The sequence below is a fragment of the Benincasa hispida genome, chromosome 6 (assembly GCF_009727055.1).
Source record: "Benincasa hispida cultivar B227 chromosome 6, ASM972705v1, whole genome shotgun sequence".
Classification (NCBI taxonomy): domain Eukaryota; kingdom Viridiplantae; phylum Streptophyta; class Magnoliopsida; order Cucurbitales; family Cucurbitaceae; genus Benincasa; species Benincasa hispida.
The window spans coordinates 1387373-1405036 of NC_052354.1; the positions used below are offsets into that span (position 1 = coordinate 1387373).

The window sequence follows — 17664 nt, forward strand, 5'->3', positions numbered from 1 at the left end:
ACCCCTACTGGGTGGACCCAAAGTCCTCCTCTCAATATTTAATTTCTTCATCAACTTTCATAATTGTCATAAATATTATTTTATGGCACCATTTCTTTTTGTTATAAGAATTGTATAGAATAGACCTTTCAATATATATATATATATATATATATATATATAATATATATATATATATATATAAAAATGATGGAATCAAACCACTTTTATATTTGATACGATTTAATTTTAAGTTATGCTCATTTATATTTAAATTTTAAAATATAAACATTTAAGAAGTTACTTTTATATAGGGCTATTTTCAAATATAGAAAAATGAACAAAAATATTTACAAAATAGTAAAATATAATAATAGATTCAAATAGTAGTCTATCGCGATCTATCAACAGTGATATTTTGTTATTAGTTGTAAATATTTTTAGTAATTTTTTTCATTTAAAATGGTTCTCCTTTTATATATGTAAAATTTGAAAGTTTAGTAATTAACATCATTTGCTTGCCATATAAGTGTTAAATTAACAAAACTTTATATCAAATCAAACTGTACGTAGTTTATTGAATACAATACTATTACCACTTCAAAATTAAATGGTTTCATCTTCCAATTCTATAATTATTAAATTAAAAATTGACTTAATTTTATAATTTAATCTACTTTATAGTCGGAAGATGATAACTCCAACCTTAGAACATGTTTCACTCAATAAGTAACTTCGCACTTTGTTTATTTGAAGAAAATTTTTAAATGGAGTGAATCTCACAACTAAATAAATTTTTAGACTAGATAACTCCACTCATTAAAATGAGAAAAACTAGTGTTATTGGGTAGCCCAAACAACATCAAATTAAAATATATCATATGATAGTTTTTTTTGCATGAAAAATTCATTTTTTTTTTTTAATAATTTTCTACATGTATAAAAAAAGTTACATAAGATTCGGTTAATTGCAGGGCCCAAATTTTTGAACGATATATAAAACTCTGTTTTTCAATATTTTTCCAGGCTGTGCTGCCTTCTCTTCTCATTTGGCCTTTCTTTATTGTTTAACCCCAATTTCATCCATAGAGAAAAATCTCAAGCTTCCTTCTTTCTTTACACTCAAAAGGGTTGAAAATCCGTCTGGAAAAATGGCCGCTACCTTCCTTGCTGTTGGATCATTAACTTCTTCAGGCATCAATAATGGCAGAGGCACTTCAATTCTCCCTTTTTCTTCTCTGTATTTATGCTGTTATTTGTGTTTGGAACTTCAGTTGGATATGAAATAACCCTGTAATTAGATTGAACCTACAAACCCTTTTCATTTTACTCTTGTGGATATTGATCATGCTTTGTTTGGTGATTTTGTACCTATTTATGCCTGAGTCTTGACCCAGGTTATTATTTGAGTTTTTACCTTCAAATTCATCATGTTTTGTTGCCATTTTTGGAGATGAAATTGCAGAAACTGTGTGGGATCTATGGGATCTTTCATTTGGACATAACCCATGTGTTTTTTTTTTTTTTTTTTTTTTAATTTTTTTTTATAAATTGTGAGATGGAAGATGATAAAGTACAACGGAATCTCCACCAATCTCTGCATTGGTCCATTTTGGGCATAAACCTTCGATTTTGCTTTTGAAACCACCAAAAGGTTTTATACTAATGTAAATAATTGCCTTCACTTTATATAACATGAATCTCATCCTACTCTAAGGTCTAACCAATGTGGCACAAGAGAGAGAGATCAGTGTTCAAGTGGGATTTGTCTGGTTTGATGCTTGACATGCTGCTATTTTTTTTGGAAGTTCTTTGTTGGTTTTTAATCAGACGTGTGATTTTTGCTGGATTTTACTTTTGCCTTTTATTTTCTTTTTGGAAGTCAACTGCACTTTGCTGTCGTTGGTTTCCAATCTTGGTAGGAGTTGGCAGTTTTATATCAATGGAGAGGTCAATTTAGCTGTGGAAAACACTTTCATTCTGACAATGTTGTGATAATTTCCAACATAGATTTTAAGCTTCTCAGCCCCTTCCTTTTTCCCCTCATTTTTGATAAATTTATACCTTTTCAACTCAGTTGGGGAGCAATTGTCTGGGTATCTTTCACTTAAGAGAGTTCCAAGACATTTGAGGTTTTCAAATGGTTATAGAACAAAAGCAGCATCAAATCCTAATTTGAAGGCAGTCGAGGTCCCACGTCAATGGTACAATCTGGTTGCAGATCTTCCTGTAAAACCTCCTCCTCCATTGCATCCCAAGACTTTGGAACCAATAAAGCCCGAAGATTTGTCGCATCTCTTTCCTGATGAATTGATTAAGCAAGAGGCCAGTACTGATCAGTACATAAACATCCCCGATGAAGTTGTCGATATCTACGGGCTTTGGCGCCCAACCCCTCTGATCAGGTCTGTGGTATGTCTTTCTAAAATGTAATTTTCAACATTTTAGAGCTAAGATGTGGTAATTCTAATGGCATTTTTCAACAAATGTTAGAGCTAAGAGGTTAGAGAAGCTTCTTGACACACCTGCTAGAATTTACTACAAGTATGAAGGAGTTAGCCCTGCTGGGTCACATAAACCCAACTCTGCTGTTCCACAAGTTTATTATAATGTACAAGAAGGTGTCAAGAATGTTGTTACAGAAACTGGGGCTGGGCAATGGGGATGCAGTTTGGCCTTTGCTTGCAGCATATTTGGTATTGGCTGTGAGGTAAGAAACAATAGTTGTGAACTTTTTCTTTTTTGATAGTATTATAAAATCGGCAAATAAAGAAAAACAGGAAAATGTAAACAATAGAAAATCGACACAAAGATTTACTTGATTTACTAATAGTGTGTTAACTACGTCCATGGGTAGCGGGAGAATGATTTACTATTAGAGAAAACAATTCAAATTATAAATTAGGGACACTTTTAGAGTTAGAGAGTTTATAGCACACTTCTCTAAACCCTAAGTTCAGCAACACTCCGGGTCGTTTGAAGTGTCAGATAATAGATTCAAGGCATTTCAAATAAGTACAAACTTAAAGTTCCTTTTGATGATTAGCTCTTGTTGATTTAAGATGTCAAAAAAGTGGATCAAAGCTCAGCTTCTAGTTGCTTCTGAAACATATCACATGAAATTTTATGTTGTAATTTCTTTATACAGGTGTGGCAAGTGCGTGCATCTTATGATCAAAAACCATATCGACGAATGATGATGGAAACTTGGGGGGCAAAAGTTCACCCATCTCCGTCCGATATGACAGATGCAGGTAGAAAATTTCTTCAAGTTGACCCATCAAGCCCGGGAAGTTTGGGAATTGCCATTTCAGAAGCTGTGGAGGTTGCAGCTCTCAATGCTGATACCAAATACTGTTTGGGAAGTGTTCTCAACCATGTTTTGCTTCACCAAACCGTCATTGGTGAAGAGTGTTTAAAACAAATGGAAGCCTTAGGTGAAAGCCCGGATGTCATCATTGGTTGCACGGGTGGAGGATCAAATTTTGCAGGTCTTAGCTTCCCGTTCCTTCGTGAGAAACTTGCTGGAAAAATAAACCCTGTTATTAGAGCAGTTGAACCTGCAGCATGTCCTTCGTTAACCAAAGGCGTTTACGCTTATGATTATGGTGACACAGCCGGGATGACGCCGTTGATGAAAATGCACACACTTGGTCACAACTTCATTCCTGATCCCATCCACGCTGGTAATGTTAAAATAAGCTATCAAAAGATTTGAAACAGATATAACACGTTGAACTCTTTGTTTCTCTTGATCACCATCTTGGCTAACTTGTTTTTGGCAGGCGGATTGCGGTATCATGGCATGGCACCATTGATCTCACATGTCTATAATCTTGGTCTTTTGGAAGCTATATCACTTCCCCAGACAGAATGCTTTCAAGGTACCGATACATACTCGAATTTCCAAAAGTTAACCGATAGATGCTCCGAAAAATAAACCAGTTATTAGAAATTTGGCTCTGCATAACTGGCCAACAATGCAACAACTAAGTTTCTTTTTGATTGTAGGTGCTATACAATTTGCTCGATCGGAAGGACTAATACCAGCACCTGAGCCAACTCACGCCATAGCTGCAACTATCCAAGAGGCTCTTCGCTGTCGAGAAACCGGAGAATCAAAAGTTATTCTCACAGCCATGTGTGGGCATGGTCACTTTGACTTGCCAGCTTATGAGAAGTATCTACAAGGAGGGATTACAGATCTTTCTTTTGCAAAGGAGAAGATACAGGAATCACTAATCACCATTCCTCAGGTGGTCTGAAGTCATATATATATATATATATTAAGATGCAATTTTCCTATTGAAAATAAGGGTTTAAGGTTTAAGGTTTAGGGTTTACGAGCTAACGAATCGTTGAGAGGTCGTTTGCTTGCAAGACTTGCAAAAGTAGAAACTAGAGTGTAAGATTATTGTGTTTGTTTGGTATGATGTGTTCATAGGAAGGAATTCCCTATATTGTCATTGAGGTTATAAAACTGAAAAGAATAAGGGGCAATTGCATAATAGTAGTACTAGTTTTTTGAAATTTGCCACAATGGTTAAACTTTATTTCTGTTTTCTTTTTTATTCATTTATTCCAATGTATCAAAAAATATACCATTAATATATTTCTTATAATATTTCGTATATCTAATTGATATACTAAATTATATTTGAAATCCGGATTTCCATTATTCCTACTTAAGCAGGTGGTTAAGGAAATTAACTAAGTAAAAGTTAAATCCTATGTTGAAGTGAAGGAAAATTTCTAGGTGTTAAATAGATTTTCCTTGAGTAGTTGAGTTAAGCTTAAATTGATGAAAAATTGACTGTTGGACTAGGCAGTGTTATGCATTGGTCATAAGATCTTGGAAAGATTACTTGGGCAAACGGAGAATTTAAAGTGGGAGTGACGAATGCCTTGGAGGTTAGACCAACGCATTAGACTCAATGGATGCGTTGGATGCGTTGGAAGGATGGTATGCATCCATACGACTGAAGGAAGTGAAGTGATGTGTTGGAAGGATTATGTTATGCGTTGGAAGGGTTGTTGGTGGATGGCATGCGGCTGAAGGAAGGAAAATGGAAGGATGCGTTGAAGAGTGGCAGGCGGTTGAAGGATGGCAGCCGAGGTGAGGCATTAGGATGGCACAAGGGCTGGAGGGTGGCATGCGTCGAGCAACCTCGGCCAAATGCCCAGCCATGTGTCGAGCAGCCTTGGCCAAACTGCCCAGGCATGTGTCGATATACCCAGCCCATGCGTCGAGCACTGCCAAGCGTCCATGCGTGTGCCAAACGGTATGCGTCAAGCGCTGCCGAGCGGCCATGCCCATGCATTGATGCCTATGCAGCGAGCGCCCTGTCGAACGGCCATGCCCATGCGACTAAGCACGGCCATGCGTCGGTGGCCAGCACCTAAGCCACACGCTCATGAGTCCGCAGCTAGCACCTATGCCAAGCACCATGCGCCCATGCCGAGCATGTCTTGCGGTGATACCTAGTGAGCCATGCGTCGAGGATGAGCTACCATCCTATGCATTGGTGATGGCTAGCTCTTGCGATGGCTAAGTTGGATTGCGATGGTAGTGAATTAGCTTGCTATGCGTTGATTATAGGCTGTCTCTTATACACATCTAGATGTGTATAAGAGACAGCGCCCATGCCGAGCATGTCTTGCGGTGATACCTAGTGAGCCATGCGTCGAGGATGAGCTACCATCCTATGCATTGGTGATGGCTAGCTCTTGCGATGGCTAAGTTGGATTGCGATGGTAGTGAATTAGCTTGCTATGCGTTGATTATAGGATATGCATTAAGTATGGACTATGCGTTGATGGCCTAATATGCGTTGAACATTCAAGGGTTTGTGGACGCATAAGAAGGATGAACTCATGGAGGATGTCATCCGGACATGTGGCTTGTTAGGAGGAATTCTTAAACCTTAAGCAAATTAGGTGGAGGCATAAAAATACATGTAAAGGATGGGGGCTCTGCGTTAGTGAAAGGAGAAGAAGATATTTTGGCTTATGCTGATGCAAGATTGTGTTGATGGTGTAAGGAAAAGACACTTGGTCATGCGGCCAAGTAGGAGGTGTCGGCCATGGAGCAATCTTGGACGTCTATAAATAGGGCCAAAGACTTCAGATGAGAACTCAAATTCTCTTCAAAGAACATAAAGAAGAGTGTGTGAGGACTAAGTGGGAGAAGACCATGCGTTGGTCAAGAAGTTCCAAGAGGGGAGATGCTCTCGGGCAGAAAAGACAGGAAGTAGCATCAACTTGGAATGAGGAGTTCTAGAATTCTCGTGTGTTTGGAGTGATTCCAAAGCCATCTGAAAACTATAAGAGTCTAGTTTTCATGATGGGGCTGTCGGAGAAGAAGCTCCAAGAAATCAGGCTGGAGAATGAGGAAAAAACAGAAGGGTCGAGCTGTTGGGTAAGCTGGGCCAGTCTTGATGTTTTGAAGATTCCGGCTAAACCACGAGGAGTTCTGAGCTAAGATTTTATGGTAAGCTTCCTGAAGACATTTTAGAGCATATGTGTAGAAGGAAGTATCTCTAGATAAAGCCTATAACTATGAGTAATCTGAGCTTTAAGTTGAATCTGGATTTTAAGGTTCAAAAGGGAGCCCGAGGTGACAAAAGAACTTCTAGAGAGAAAGGTTCCTAAACGATCAAGGTGAATGACTAAAATATTTAAAATGTTTTAAGAAACCATGTGCTAAAGAAAGATCTTTCAGATAAAGACATGTTTTCTAAGTTTTATTAAAGAAAGTCATTGTATGACTAGTTTTACTTGAAACTTGATACCGAAGAACATTTGAGAAGGTATCTGAGTAGTTCGAACTGAAGGACATAGTTGAGAAGGTATCTGAGCAAAAGTACCCAAGTGTGGGGTAGTTCTTTTGATAAAAATCAGTTTTCTGGTCACTCACTGGGTTTTATAGCTCATGCTTTCCAAATGTTTTTCTTTTTCTTCCCAGGTAGTGGAAAGATAAGGAGTTCCAGGGTGCTACTAAGGTCAAGGTCTGCCACGTGCCACAGTTACACTTCCGGAGGGTTTTACAGTTGTTGTAAACTTTGTAGTTAAGTCTTGGAGTTGTATAAACGTTACATTGTTGTAAAATAAAATGTGCCTACTTAATCAGTTGATTGTTCAATTTGTACATTGGTATCAGAGTTATTTCCGCAAGAGTTTTTAGGCAGTAAGTGTCAACAAAAGGGTTGATAACTACTGCAGTCACGCCCTTTCTCAGGCTCAAAGGGTGGTCTGGGGCGGGGTGTGACATTATATCACTAGTATATGAAATTTATTGATCTATTTATGCTTGCACTTGTTACTCGTCGGACTTAAATTTGAGTTCTTATTCAATTGTTTTGTATTATTTTATCAGTATATTTCATCAACTTGTAATGGTTCGATTCATCTTATAATTGGTGAATCAACAAAGCTCAAACGTGAACAAAATATATTTTTAATATTGAAGTAATTAATGTGTTAAAAGAGAACTAAACATGTCTAATTCGCTTCCAAGCGCTCTCAAAATCAACCCTACATCCAAGATGGGGATAAATATTCCATTCCTATTACAGGTTTTAAATGCACTTAGTACTCATAACAATGATGTGTTAATAGTATACTAATTTAGAATTTTCAATTATATCTCATTAATGTATTAGCAATTTATCAACACTCATTCAATATATAATTTTTCAATTTCAAACATGGGTGTTTGGTAGTTGATCAACAATTATTCAAAAAATCATTTTAAAGTATAATATTATTGGTGTTTCAAATGTAGTATATAAATACTCATTTAAAATGCATTTGAATTATCTTCAGTAGTATATTTAACATTCATTCAAAATTTATTTAAAATATAATATTTTGTGTATCAATAGTATATTAAAACTCATTAAAATTTATGATTTCAAGTATATCATTAATATAATGTATCGATAGTATTTCTACACTCGTTCTTAATATAATTTCAAGCATCACATTAGTGTATCAATAGTATATTAACACTTATTTAAATTTCATTTCAATTATGACATTAGTGTGTCAATAATACATCAATATTTATTCAAAATGCATTTAAATTATATCATTAACGTATGAGTAGTATATCGATACTCATTAAAACATGCAATTTCCATAAAATATATTTATAGCAAAGTGGTATATCCGATAGTATATCAATTTCTATGCATTGATATACTATTGGATATACCACTTTGCTTTTGTACAAAATATAAAGAAAAAATATTTTAAATGATAAACTTATTGAAAATATTTACAAATATAGCAAAATATCACAATCTATCAGGATAAGCTGTAATAGACTACTATCTATGTCTATCGTGATACAGAAAGTAGTCTATCGTAAATAAACAGTGAAATTTTGCTATATTTGTATATATTTTGGTTCATTTTAATATAAAACAGTTCAAATATAAAGTATATCATAGGAAATTCATTTTTTTAAGATACTGAAATTCATCTAGTTATCTTTAAAATTGACCAATATTTAATAGGGTTCTTGTTAAATTTTTAAATCCTTAGACTCAAAAAAACAATCACGCTTAAAATATTAATTAAAAAAATAAATCAAAATAACAAAAACAACTCTCCAACTTAATCTAAAACGGTAAATAACTCATCTAAATCACGATTTTGTTTGAGAGATACATTTTTTTATAATATGTAGGGTGCACAATTGAATATCTGTCTCCAAAATTGATAGTACATAAACATTATGTTAGTTAATTATGTTTATTTTAACTAGAGATGCAATTTCATTAAACAACAATTTTTGAATATTTATTCAATGGAATGAGAGAATGAGAGAGGAGAAACTTTCAAATAGATTTAAAAATAAAGGTAAAATGGTAGGATTTTTTTTGTACAGATGGCCACATTTGGGAGACCCAAATAAAAAAGACCACCTATAGAAAAAGTGATGGAAAATGGTCTTCTGCTGACGTCATCCACATGTGATTTTACCGCTTCATCCTTGAGATGCACCTTGCACGCTTGCCACTACCAAGAAACTTAATCCTCGTTGGCTCATCATACGATCCTCGATGCACGGTCACTCGATACCCAAATGCATGATCACTCGATACCTGTGCAATCGACACGTGTATACTCGATCATAGCCACTTCATACTCGATACTCGATCATTTTGAACTTCCCGCATCCGTCAGAGGACCTGCTCTGTAATTAATGCTCATGTATAGACATACACAAATTAGAAAATTTTCTAACAATTCTAACTATTCTTTCAAATCAATTTCTTGAAATGTGAATTATATTTTTTTTATTAACTAAGAACAAACAAAACTGAAACACAAGAGAAAATTGAGCTCACTTTCCCTCCAAAAAAACCCACTTCACAAAACCTATTTTTCTTGATAGAGATCAAGTTATAAAGGCATTCAAATCATTTCACTATATTGTCTCACACCTCAAGTATGTAAATGTGCTAGTTTTTTTCTCATTTTTGCTCATGTTTTTAACCTTATCAATGTTGTGCAAGACATACGAACATAGCAAAGAGAACGAGTGAATGTGATTTTGTGAGTGTGCCCTAAGACATGCGAGTAGCTCCCAGTGGAGCGAGGATGGGGGGAGAGAAAGCTATGAAACAGTAAGCATCGAGTTAAGAATATCGAGTATCAAGGGACAAGTATCGAGTATCGAGTAGTGAAAACGTGTAGGGAGGATCAAGTTAGCGAGTATTTAACAACAACTAATTTTCCTAACTGCTCACTTTGTGTATTGTTTTTCTTGAAGGATGGAGAAGTATATATTCTTATATTATGGTGATACATAAGACAACACAGAAGAACAATATATTGGAGGAAGGGTTTGCTAGTTCCAACATATTGAGGTATAATGAGTTGGTAAATCTAGTATACAAGATCATACAAGTTAGTTTGATAGAGTTCAATATTATAATGAGGATGACATATAAGACGGATATTGATTCTTCTCTAGTATGCTTAATGGACGATGCTTATATTAATTTTTTTTCTCATAGTACGAACGTACTAAATCGCAAGTATTTGTAAGTCTTGAGAAAATTGAAGAAATTTATCGCGAGGTAACATTTGATTACCCAGAGAGAGAAGACCAACCAATGTGTGGAGCAGATGTCATTGAGTATGAAGTTTGTCCATTGAGTGTCTCACTGGAAAATGACAACATCAATGTTAATATAGCGAACATATTGCATCCAAATGTGACAATAAAAGAGGTTGAGATATGTATAAATGAGAATGTGGCGATAGAAGAGGAAGAGGCTGGGAATGAAGAACAACCAACCTAGGTTGTTTTAGGGAGTAGTTCTTCTGTTGTGAATGAAGAATAACCAACTTCGATTATGTCAAATGATTTTATCTATTTTTCTTGAGAGCATGCTCTCCAAAATCCATGCAACATACCATCCAATAGTAACGCGAGAACGGGGGACTTGATCATGCAACTACAGTTGTCCATAAAGTTGGTGGATACCATTGAAGTATGTCAAATTTTCTTCAGTAAGAATGATGTGAATATGAGGTTAGCAATATTGGCTATTAAGAACAACTTTGAGTTGCGAGTTAAAAACCAAATAAAAAATTGTATACTGTTCGTTGTTTACACTCGACTTGTAAGTGGGTCGTTCAAGCAATTAAAATGGAAGGATGTGATATTTTCAAGATCACAAAATGCACACTCAATCGCACATGCTCGATTGAAGTATTGATTCATGATCACAGGCATGCCATCACATTCGTTATTGGTCACTTAATCAAGGACAAGTTCAGTATTGGTCGAGGGAACAAACCACACCATATTAATGAGGATATGCAACATAAGTACAGTGTCAATATTAGTTATGACAAGGAATGGAGTGTGAGAGAAACTTCTTTTGCTCTTTCAATGGGGACGCCAGAGGACATATGCTATCTTGCATGCATATGGTGAGGCTTTGAAGATACCTAAAACTGTGATTAAGATCGAGCTTAAAGAATCAAAATATTTCAAATACATGTTCATGGCACTAGGTGCGAGTTTAAGAGGTTTTAAGAGTTTTCGACTCTTAATCATTGTAGATGGTACTCATCTAAATGGTAAGTACAAGGGAATAACACTAGTTGGTGTTGCAATGGATGGTAATAACTAACTATACCCATTGACATTTGCAATTGTTCATGGTGAGAATGACTGAGCCCTGAAATGGTTCATGACGAACCTTAAAACAACAATTGAAGAATGTCCTAACCTTGTATTTGTTTCAGACCATGGATAGAGTATAGCTAATGTCATTGATGCAGTATTCCCCCATACTTACCACAAACTTTGTACCTTCCATTTGAAAAGAAACATGGAGAAATACTTCGAGGAAGAGTCTATTAGAAAATTGTTTCGGGATGATTGAAGAGTGTATCGAGAATCAGAGTTCAAGCGCCAATGGGTTTAAATAGTGAACTACAACAACGATTTCCTTGTTAAATATTTAGAGGATACTGATATTCAGCGATGGGCATGGTGTTACCAGTCTAGGAACCGATATGATAACATGACCAGCAATAGTGTCGAATGCTTCAATGTTATTACCAAAGAAGCAAGAGTGTTGCCAATAACTTCATTGCTAGAATAGATAATAGGTTTACTTCGAGGTTGGTTTCATGAGCGGCGAATAATATGGTCTAATAGTACATTGTCACATTCAAAGTATGCAGAGGAAATAATGGGTTTATAGTGTGAAAAAGTTAGGTGATACCGAGTAAATCCAATCGATTGTTATAGATTTCATGTCAATGACGGTGGATTAGATGATATCGTCAGCCTTAACACTCTAGAATGTAGTTGCGGAAAATTTCAGTGTTTGGAGATTCCGTGATCGCATGCTATTACTACAGCTATAGAGTGCAATATCAATCCGTTTACTCCATATAAAAGATTATGTAGTGTTGATTCTCTAGTGCTAGTATATGCGGAGTCAATAAACCCGCATGGTCATGTATCCAAATGGAAAAGGGCACCAGAGTATACCAAGGTAAACATACTCCCACAGAAAAAAGTGGTACAGGTTGGTAGACGAACGGTAAACAGGATTTTGTTTGCTGGAGAACATGTCACATTAAAAAATATGGACGGTGTTGCCAGTCGGGGCATAATAGACAAAAGTGCAATGAACCACTTGATACGTCCAAACGCAATAAACAAGCAAAGACCAAGACTCAAGGGACCTAGACATAATCGATATCAAATAATGTATAGCATTCTAATAAATACTTTATAATTTATTACTCTGCATTATATTGTTCATTCTGTAAAGTAAAGACATTCTAATAAATACTCGATATTCAATTCAATTTACACGTTACTTGCTGCTCGGTGCATGTTACTCTATATGATTACTCGACAATACTCTATTCGCGTTACACATTACTCGATACTCGATGCATGTTACTCTATGCTCAATGCATGTTACTTTATGCTCAATGCATGTTACTCAATACACGGCACCTAAAATCATGTATACTCGATATACATACAACTGCTTAATATAGAAATATACACATAGTTTCTTGAAACCTTATAATACAGAAATATACAATTTGCTCATAAACTTAACGAGTTCATACATTTACAAATATTGTCAAATTTTACATAAACAGATCTGATAAAAAAAACTGATCGGCCCACAATTCGGCACCATATTGCAACCTAAAATCATGCATTTTATCTTGCCATAGACTCCCTAGACTGGATCAAGTCATCAAGTATTTGAAGAACTTGAGATAAAATATCCCACATCTAGTGTATCTGACCCCTATAGGAAGCTTGTATTGACACGACTCAAGCTTCAAGGACTATGTGCAAGGTTGAGCTTTGCAACATGTAAGTTGCAAAAATATGTCAGTGAAGTAGGGTTGGCAACGAGACGGGGCAGGGTCGGGGATGCACTCCCCGTCCCCAGCCCATTCCCCGTTTTGGGGAGTCGGACATCTAGGTCAGGGAATCCGCAGGAAAAATTCCTCGTTTATTTTTATTTTTAATTAATTAATTATTTAAAATAAATTAAATTTTATTCAAATTTTAAATATTAATATAACAAATAGTATTATTATATTTTTATTATTTTATTATTTATTTAAATTAATAATTTAAAACATTTTAGATTTAATAAAAAGTTTAATATAATTATATATGAAATAAATTAAAAAAATAAAAAAAAATAAAAGAATAAAACAGTAGCTCTAAGCTCTCTCTCTATAGATATTATTAAAATTTATATAAAAAAAATTCGGGCAGGGTCGGGGACGGGGACAAGGCGGGGATACCGTCCCCGTCCCTGGCTTGTCCCCGGTCGGGACCCATATTTTTATCTCCGATTTGACCCTATCTTCAGTCAAACTGGGGATTCTCCATCTCGATTGAGGTTGGGACCCGACCCCGCGGGGATTTTTGCCAACCTTACAGTGAAGGGAGACATAGGGACCTTAGGAGTGATACCGGATCCTATATGATATACCTGGGGAGTGAGTCATACAAAAGGATGCGTCTAAGGTTCATGTCTATCACCAACATAGTCCAATGATGCTTGTAGTTGAGTGGCCTATAGATATAATCGACATCTGCCTATCCAGGCTGAAGTTTAGCTTCTACTCCGAGCATGTAATCAACATACATGTGCTCTTTCTCTCATACTTTAGCAGCTTCTTCACACGTTGTCTTATATATGTCGTAATACAAGCTATTTGGACTCTTAGGTTCAAGTGACTCGGTAAAATAGATAACAATAGGTTAAGTGTAGATCAATCATGCAAAATTTAAATCATCTATAATACATATTAATATACCATGTGGCAACGTCATGAACCGAGGAGCACATATCTTCGCCGGAGTAATAAATTTTCGTCAAAGAAACATGAATAAAACATCGACAATCTATAATATCTAAGTCTATTTAATGAGTAGAAATAGTAAATAACAAGCATACAAACGTAATGAAGATGTTAACTTACGTCGTTCTCAACCCAATAATTGTCACGTGTTAGCTTACGGAATAACTCCTTCATCGTGCAATTTTTCTTAGAGGACTTCATTACCCGACCAATGAGAACCCATATCCACGCTGGTCAACCAGACCATGAACTCACTCATCACGTCCTCTAGAATAACATGTGTTGGGTCATAGGGAACGATGTCAGTCAGATGTTGACCTAACTGAATGTATTTTTTCCTTTTCCCCACCACCCTAGTCGTGTCAACTAAAGGGGTATGCGGTTGTGTTGGCTTCCTTTTCCTACTTGTCCATCTTTGTTCCCCTTCAAAGTTTGCAGGCTCACCCTTCACATCAGGCTCGACCTTCACCTTGGGCTTGCCCTTCACCTTAGGCTCGACCTTATCCTAAACTTCTTTAATACCTGTGGTGGAAGCAATTCAGGATAAGGTAGTGTCAATGAGGGAAAGGGTGGTATCTCAAGAAGCAACATAGAAAGATGTGGTATCTCGGAGAGAACGGTGGATACTGTAATGATGGGGAGGATGGGCTCAGTTGATGGTGAAGGGATAAGGTCAATAGATGCGGTGAAAGGTGGATGCATGGGGTCCCTAGACTCTATGGAGGGTGGAGGGATAGGGTCAATGAACTCTATAGAGGGTGTAAAGATGGGGTCACTAGACTCCATGAAAGGTGAAGGGATAGGGTCAATAGTCTTGGTGGATAGTGGATGGATGAGGTCAATGAACTCTGTGGACGGTGGAGAGATGAGGTCAATGAGCTCAGTAGATGGTGGATAGATGGGGTCAATGGACTCTATGGATGGTGGAGGGATGGGATCACGGAACTCGATGGATGGTAGAGGAATAGGGTCATAGGACTCACTGGATGGTGAAGGAATTGGGTCACTGGTCTCAGTGGAATCCACACCTAAACCTTACATCATTTATGAATACATTAAGTCAAATACTATATGTTATATATTTACATTAGAACAAGTTCAATATAATATTACATACCCAACACAAGGACCGCAGTAAGATGGTGATTTTTTGTACGCCGGCCTGAAGGACACTCAAGTCAGATTTCACATCTTTCAAGTCTGACTGCACATCATCCAATTTGTGCTCCACCACAGACACTCTCTGGTCTATGTCACAGAGTAATGTACAAATGCCTACACGCTTCATGGGCTCCAAATGGGATGTATTTGGCCGAGGCGACACTTGCTTCTCTTTAAGGGTAAATGCTCGTCATTAGGGAGCTATTAAGACTCATTATGAGGAGGGTGAGTCTCACGACTATCAGTAGAGAGCTCGTGAGATTGATACTCATCAATTTTTGGCTCGTGGGGTCGATGCTCGTGACTCTCTTAGTCACTAGAGTGACTATGAGCATCTGCATCATGGTGTGATCTATATGTCTCTGAGGAGATCGTCTTAGCATCAATGCACTCGTATATGGGTCGTTCATCAACCCTAATGTCCCTATACTGCCTCTCTCTATCCAACATGATTAGTGGGATGGATGTGATCCTTGTCTGTACAAAACAACGAAGAATTTATTAGTTATATGTGACATTCACCTTAAATCCAAGTAAATATTGATGTAATACACTAATCTTGTTAAACTCAAACATATCTTGATGTATTATTTTGGTCGATGGTGAGTATGTACACTCCCACTTCAGAAATCGAGGTACAACATGTCTACTCAATCGGGTTGCAATTTTTTCAACAACCGTTGATATGATCTTGTATGCCCACACTTACCATAATTCATAAACGATTATAAACCAAGAATAAATAGTAAGTCATATTGTAACTAAAATAAGTAGATCTTATATAGCCAATGAATGGATATTACCTAGAAAGCATGAGGAAACCCCAGTAGGTTGTACTTTACAGTGTAGTTCTTATTGTTCTTGGACCTTTTTTGTAGTTATTTGCCTTGCCACTCAATCCTCTTTGTAGTTCAAGTAAGATCCTCTCCCATAGCACGTTTCTCCAATCCATGGAATTAAAGTATTCTGAATCCTCCACATCAATTAATAATGTCTTGTTGACATTGGCCCTTGTCTTTTCCTGCCCCATCGTTCCCAATTTAATGTAATAGACCAATGTCATCTTCAAAGCATCCATGTCGTTCTCAAACTTTATCTCATTGTACACTATCTCTAAGGTACCAATGTAAATGTCCTCGCAAAATCATTCTTGAAGTACCTACTACGCAGTGATCCAAGTGCTTCACCACTCCTTACAACTGTTGGATTAGGTGATCGCCACAATCCCATCACCAATAGGAAGTCTTCTTTGGAGAATGCAATAACTGTACCATTCAAATCGAAGGTCATTGCATCTTTCCTATCGTCTACAACCTCCCTCAATGTAATGTAGTGGACCAATGAACCATTGAAGATAATGTCCATGTCCACATATCACCCAAATACCGTCTTCTTGAAGAGGGCAAGCTGCATGGGAGTAAGCTTCTCTTTCACAATTTTGTTAGCCATCCCAATGTGAGAGGATAGGCTGGTAACTTGGCCTAGGAAACGATCTCGAGGAGGAATCTTGAATTGTCTAGCCTAACTGTATAGAATACAAAAAACACAAGAAATTAAGCATTTTGTTCAATACTCGACACTCGATGTACGATACTCGATGCACGATATATAATACTCGATACTCAATACATGATATACGATTCCTCGATATTAGATATACAATACATTCTACATTACATGTAACTAGATGGTCGATTATCGAGCATTTGGTTTGATTTTCCACCTTCATGACTTATCCTACTCAAACTCTAAACTCTAGACGGTTTAAAATACCAGAAATAAGAAAATCGAAACGAAAAAAGTTCGAGCTCCAGCGAAACATGCAAGATATGAAAATCGAAATTAAAATTATATCGGTCAAATATCAAGAAACATGCAAGTGCATGTTGAAGAACATGATTCCAAAATATAACAAACAAAGAGACGATTTATGCAAAAATATAAACAAAAAGAATAATGTTACCTGATGCAAAGAGAATCGAGAAAGTTTCAAGTGTAGAGGTGTAGTTGTCGAGCGATATAAAATCGAAAAACGAGAGAGAATAGTCTGAGAAACGAGTTGAAGTGGTGAAATAATGGATTTCAAACGAGTTAAGAATTCAAAAAGTTCAAAATGATCGATTATGATGTGGCTATGATCGAGTATGCACGTGTCGATTACACACGTATTGAGTGACCATGCACCCGAGTATCAAGCGACCGTGCATCGAGGATCGTGTGATGAGCCAACAAGGGTCGAGTGACGAGTAATCAAGGATCGAGTTCCTTGGTAGTGGCAGGCACGCGGGGTGTATCTTAGGGGTGAAATGATAAAATCACACGTGGATGATGTAAGCAAAAGGCAATTTCCATTACTTTTTCTACAGGTGACCATTTTTCATTTGGGCATCCCAAATGAGGCCATCCGTACAAAAAATCCAAAATGGTAACTATGTGGAAAAATTGTGCAGCTGATCCAAAAATTAGGCCCAAAATGCCAAATGACCCAATTTTTTAAAAAGTTCAAATGATCTTCTGCTGATTTCATAGACAAGTAAAGTTACGGTATTGGCCTTCCTTTACTTATTTTTTTTCCTTTTTCTTTCTTCTTCTCTAAACCACCAACAAGCTCTGGTTTTTCTTTTTTCTTCGTCTTCC

The 17664-nt window shown here is 36.6% G+C and overlaps 2 protein-coding genes across 2 annotated transcripts; one reads left to right on the forward strand and one right to left on the reverse strand.

Moving 5' to 3' along the window:
- Nucleotides 1-997: 997 nt before the first annotated feature.
- On the forward strand, nucleotides 998-4548 carry LOC120080291 (tryptophan synthase beta chain 2). The gene is made up of 6 exons (XM_039034923.1): nucleotides 998-1191; nucleotides 2057-2384; nucleotides 2473-2689; nucleotides 3128-3665; nucleotides 3765-3863; nucleotides 3991-4548. The coding sequence occupies exons 1-6, from the start codon at nucleotides 1131-1133 to the stop codon at nucleotides 4242-4244; spliced, it is 1497 nt and encodes a 498-aa protein (XP_038890851.1). The 5' UTR covers nucleotides 998-1130; the 3' UTR covers nucleotides 4245-4548.
- Nucleotides 4549-15336: 10788 nt separating this feature from the next.
- LOC120079858 lies at nucleotides 15337-16392 on the reverse strand. Its single transcript, XM_039034291.1, has 3 exons — nucleotides 16150-16392; nucleotides 15914-16048; nucleotides 15337-15504 (listed from the first exon to the last, which is right to left on the reverse strand). The coding sequence occupies exons 1-3, from the start codon at nucleotides 16390-16392 to the stop codon at nucleotides 15337-15339; spliced, it is 546 nt and encodes a 181-aa protein (XP_038890219.1).
- Nucleotides 16393-17664: the final 1272 nt, after the last annotated feature.

Bases quoted from the DNA above. Each gene is read 5' to 3' on its own strand.
- LOC120080291 (XM_039034923.1), top strand. From the start codon at position 1,131: ATGGCCGCTACCTTCCTTGCTGTTGGATCATTAACTTCTTCAGGCATC. The intron at 1,192-2,056 runs GCACTTCAATTC...TTTTCAACTCAG, and splicing joins AGGCATCAATAATGGCAGAG to TTGGGGAGCAATTGTCTGGG. The intron at 2,690-3,127 runs GTAAGAAACAAT...TTCTTTATACAG, and splicing joins TATTTGGTATTGGCTGTGAG to GTGTGGCAAGTGCGTGCATC.
- LOC120079858 (XM_039034291.1), bottom strand. From the start codon at position 16,392: ATGGACATTATCTTCAATGGTTCATTGGTCCACTACATTACATTGAGG. The intron at 16,049-16,149 runs GTACCTTAGAGA...ACGATGGGGCAG, and splicing joins TTGCGAGGACATTTACATTG to GAAAAGACAAGGGCCAATGT. The intron at 15,505-15,913 runs GCAAATAACTAC...TGTTTTGTACAG, and splicing joins AAAGAGGATTGAGTGGCAAG to ACAAGGATCACATCCATCCC.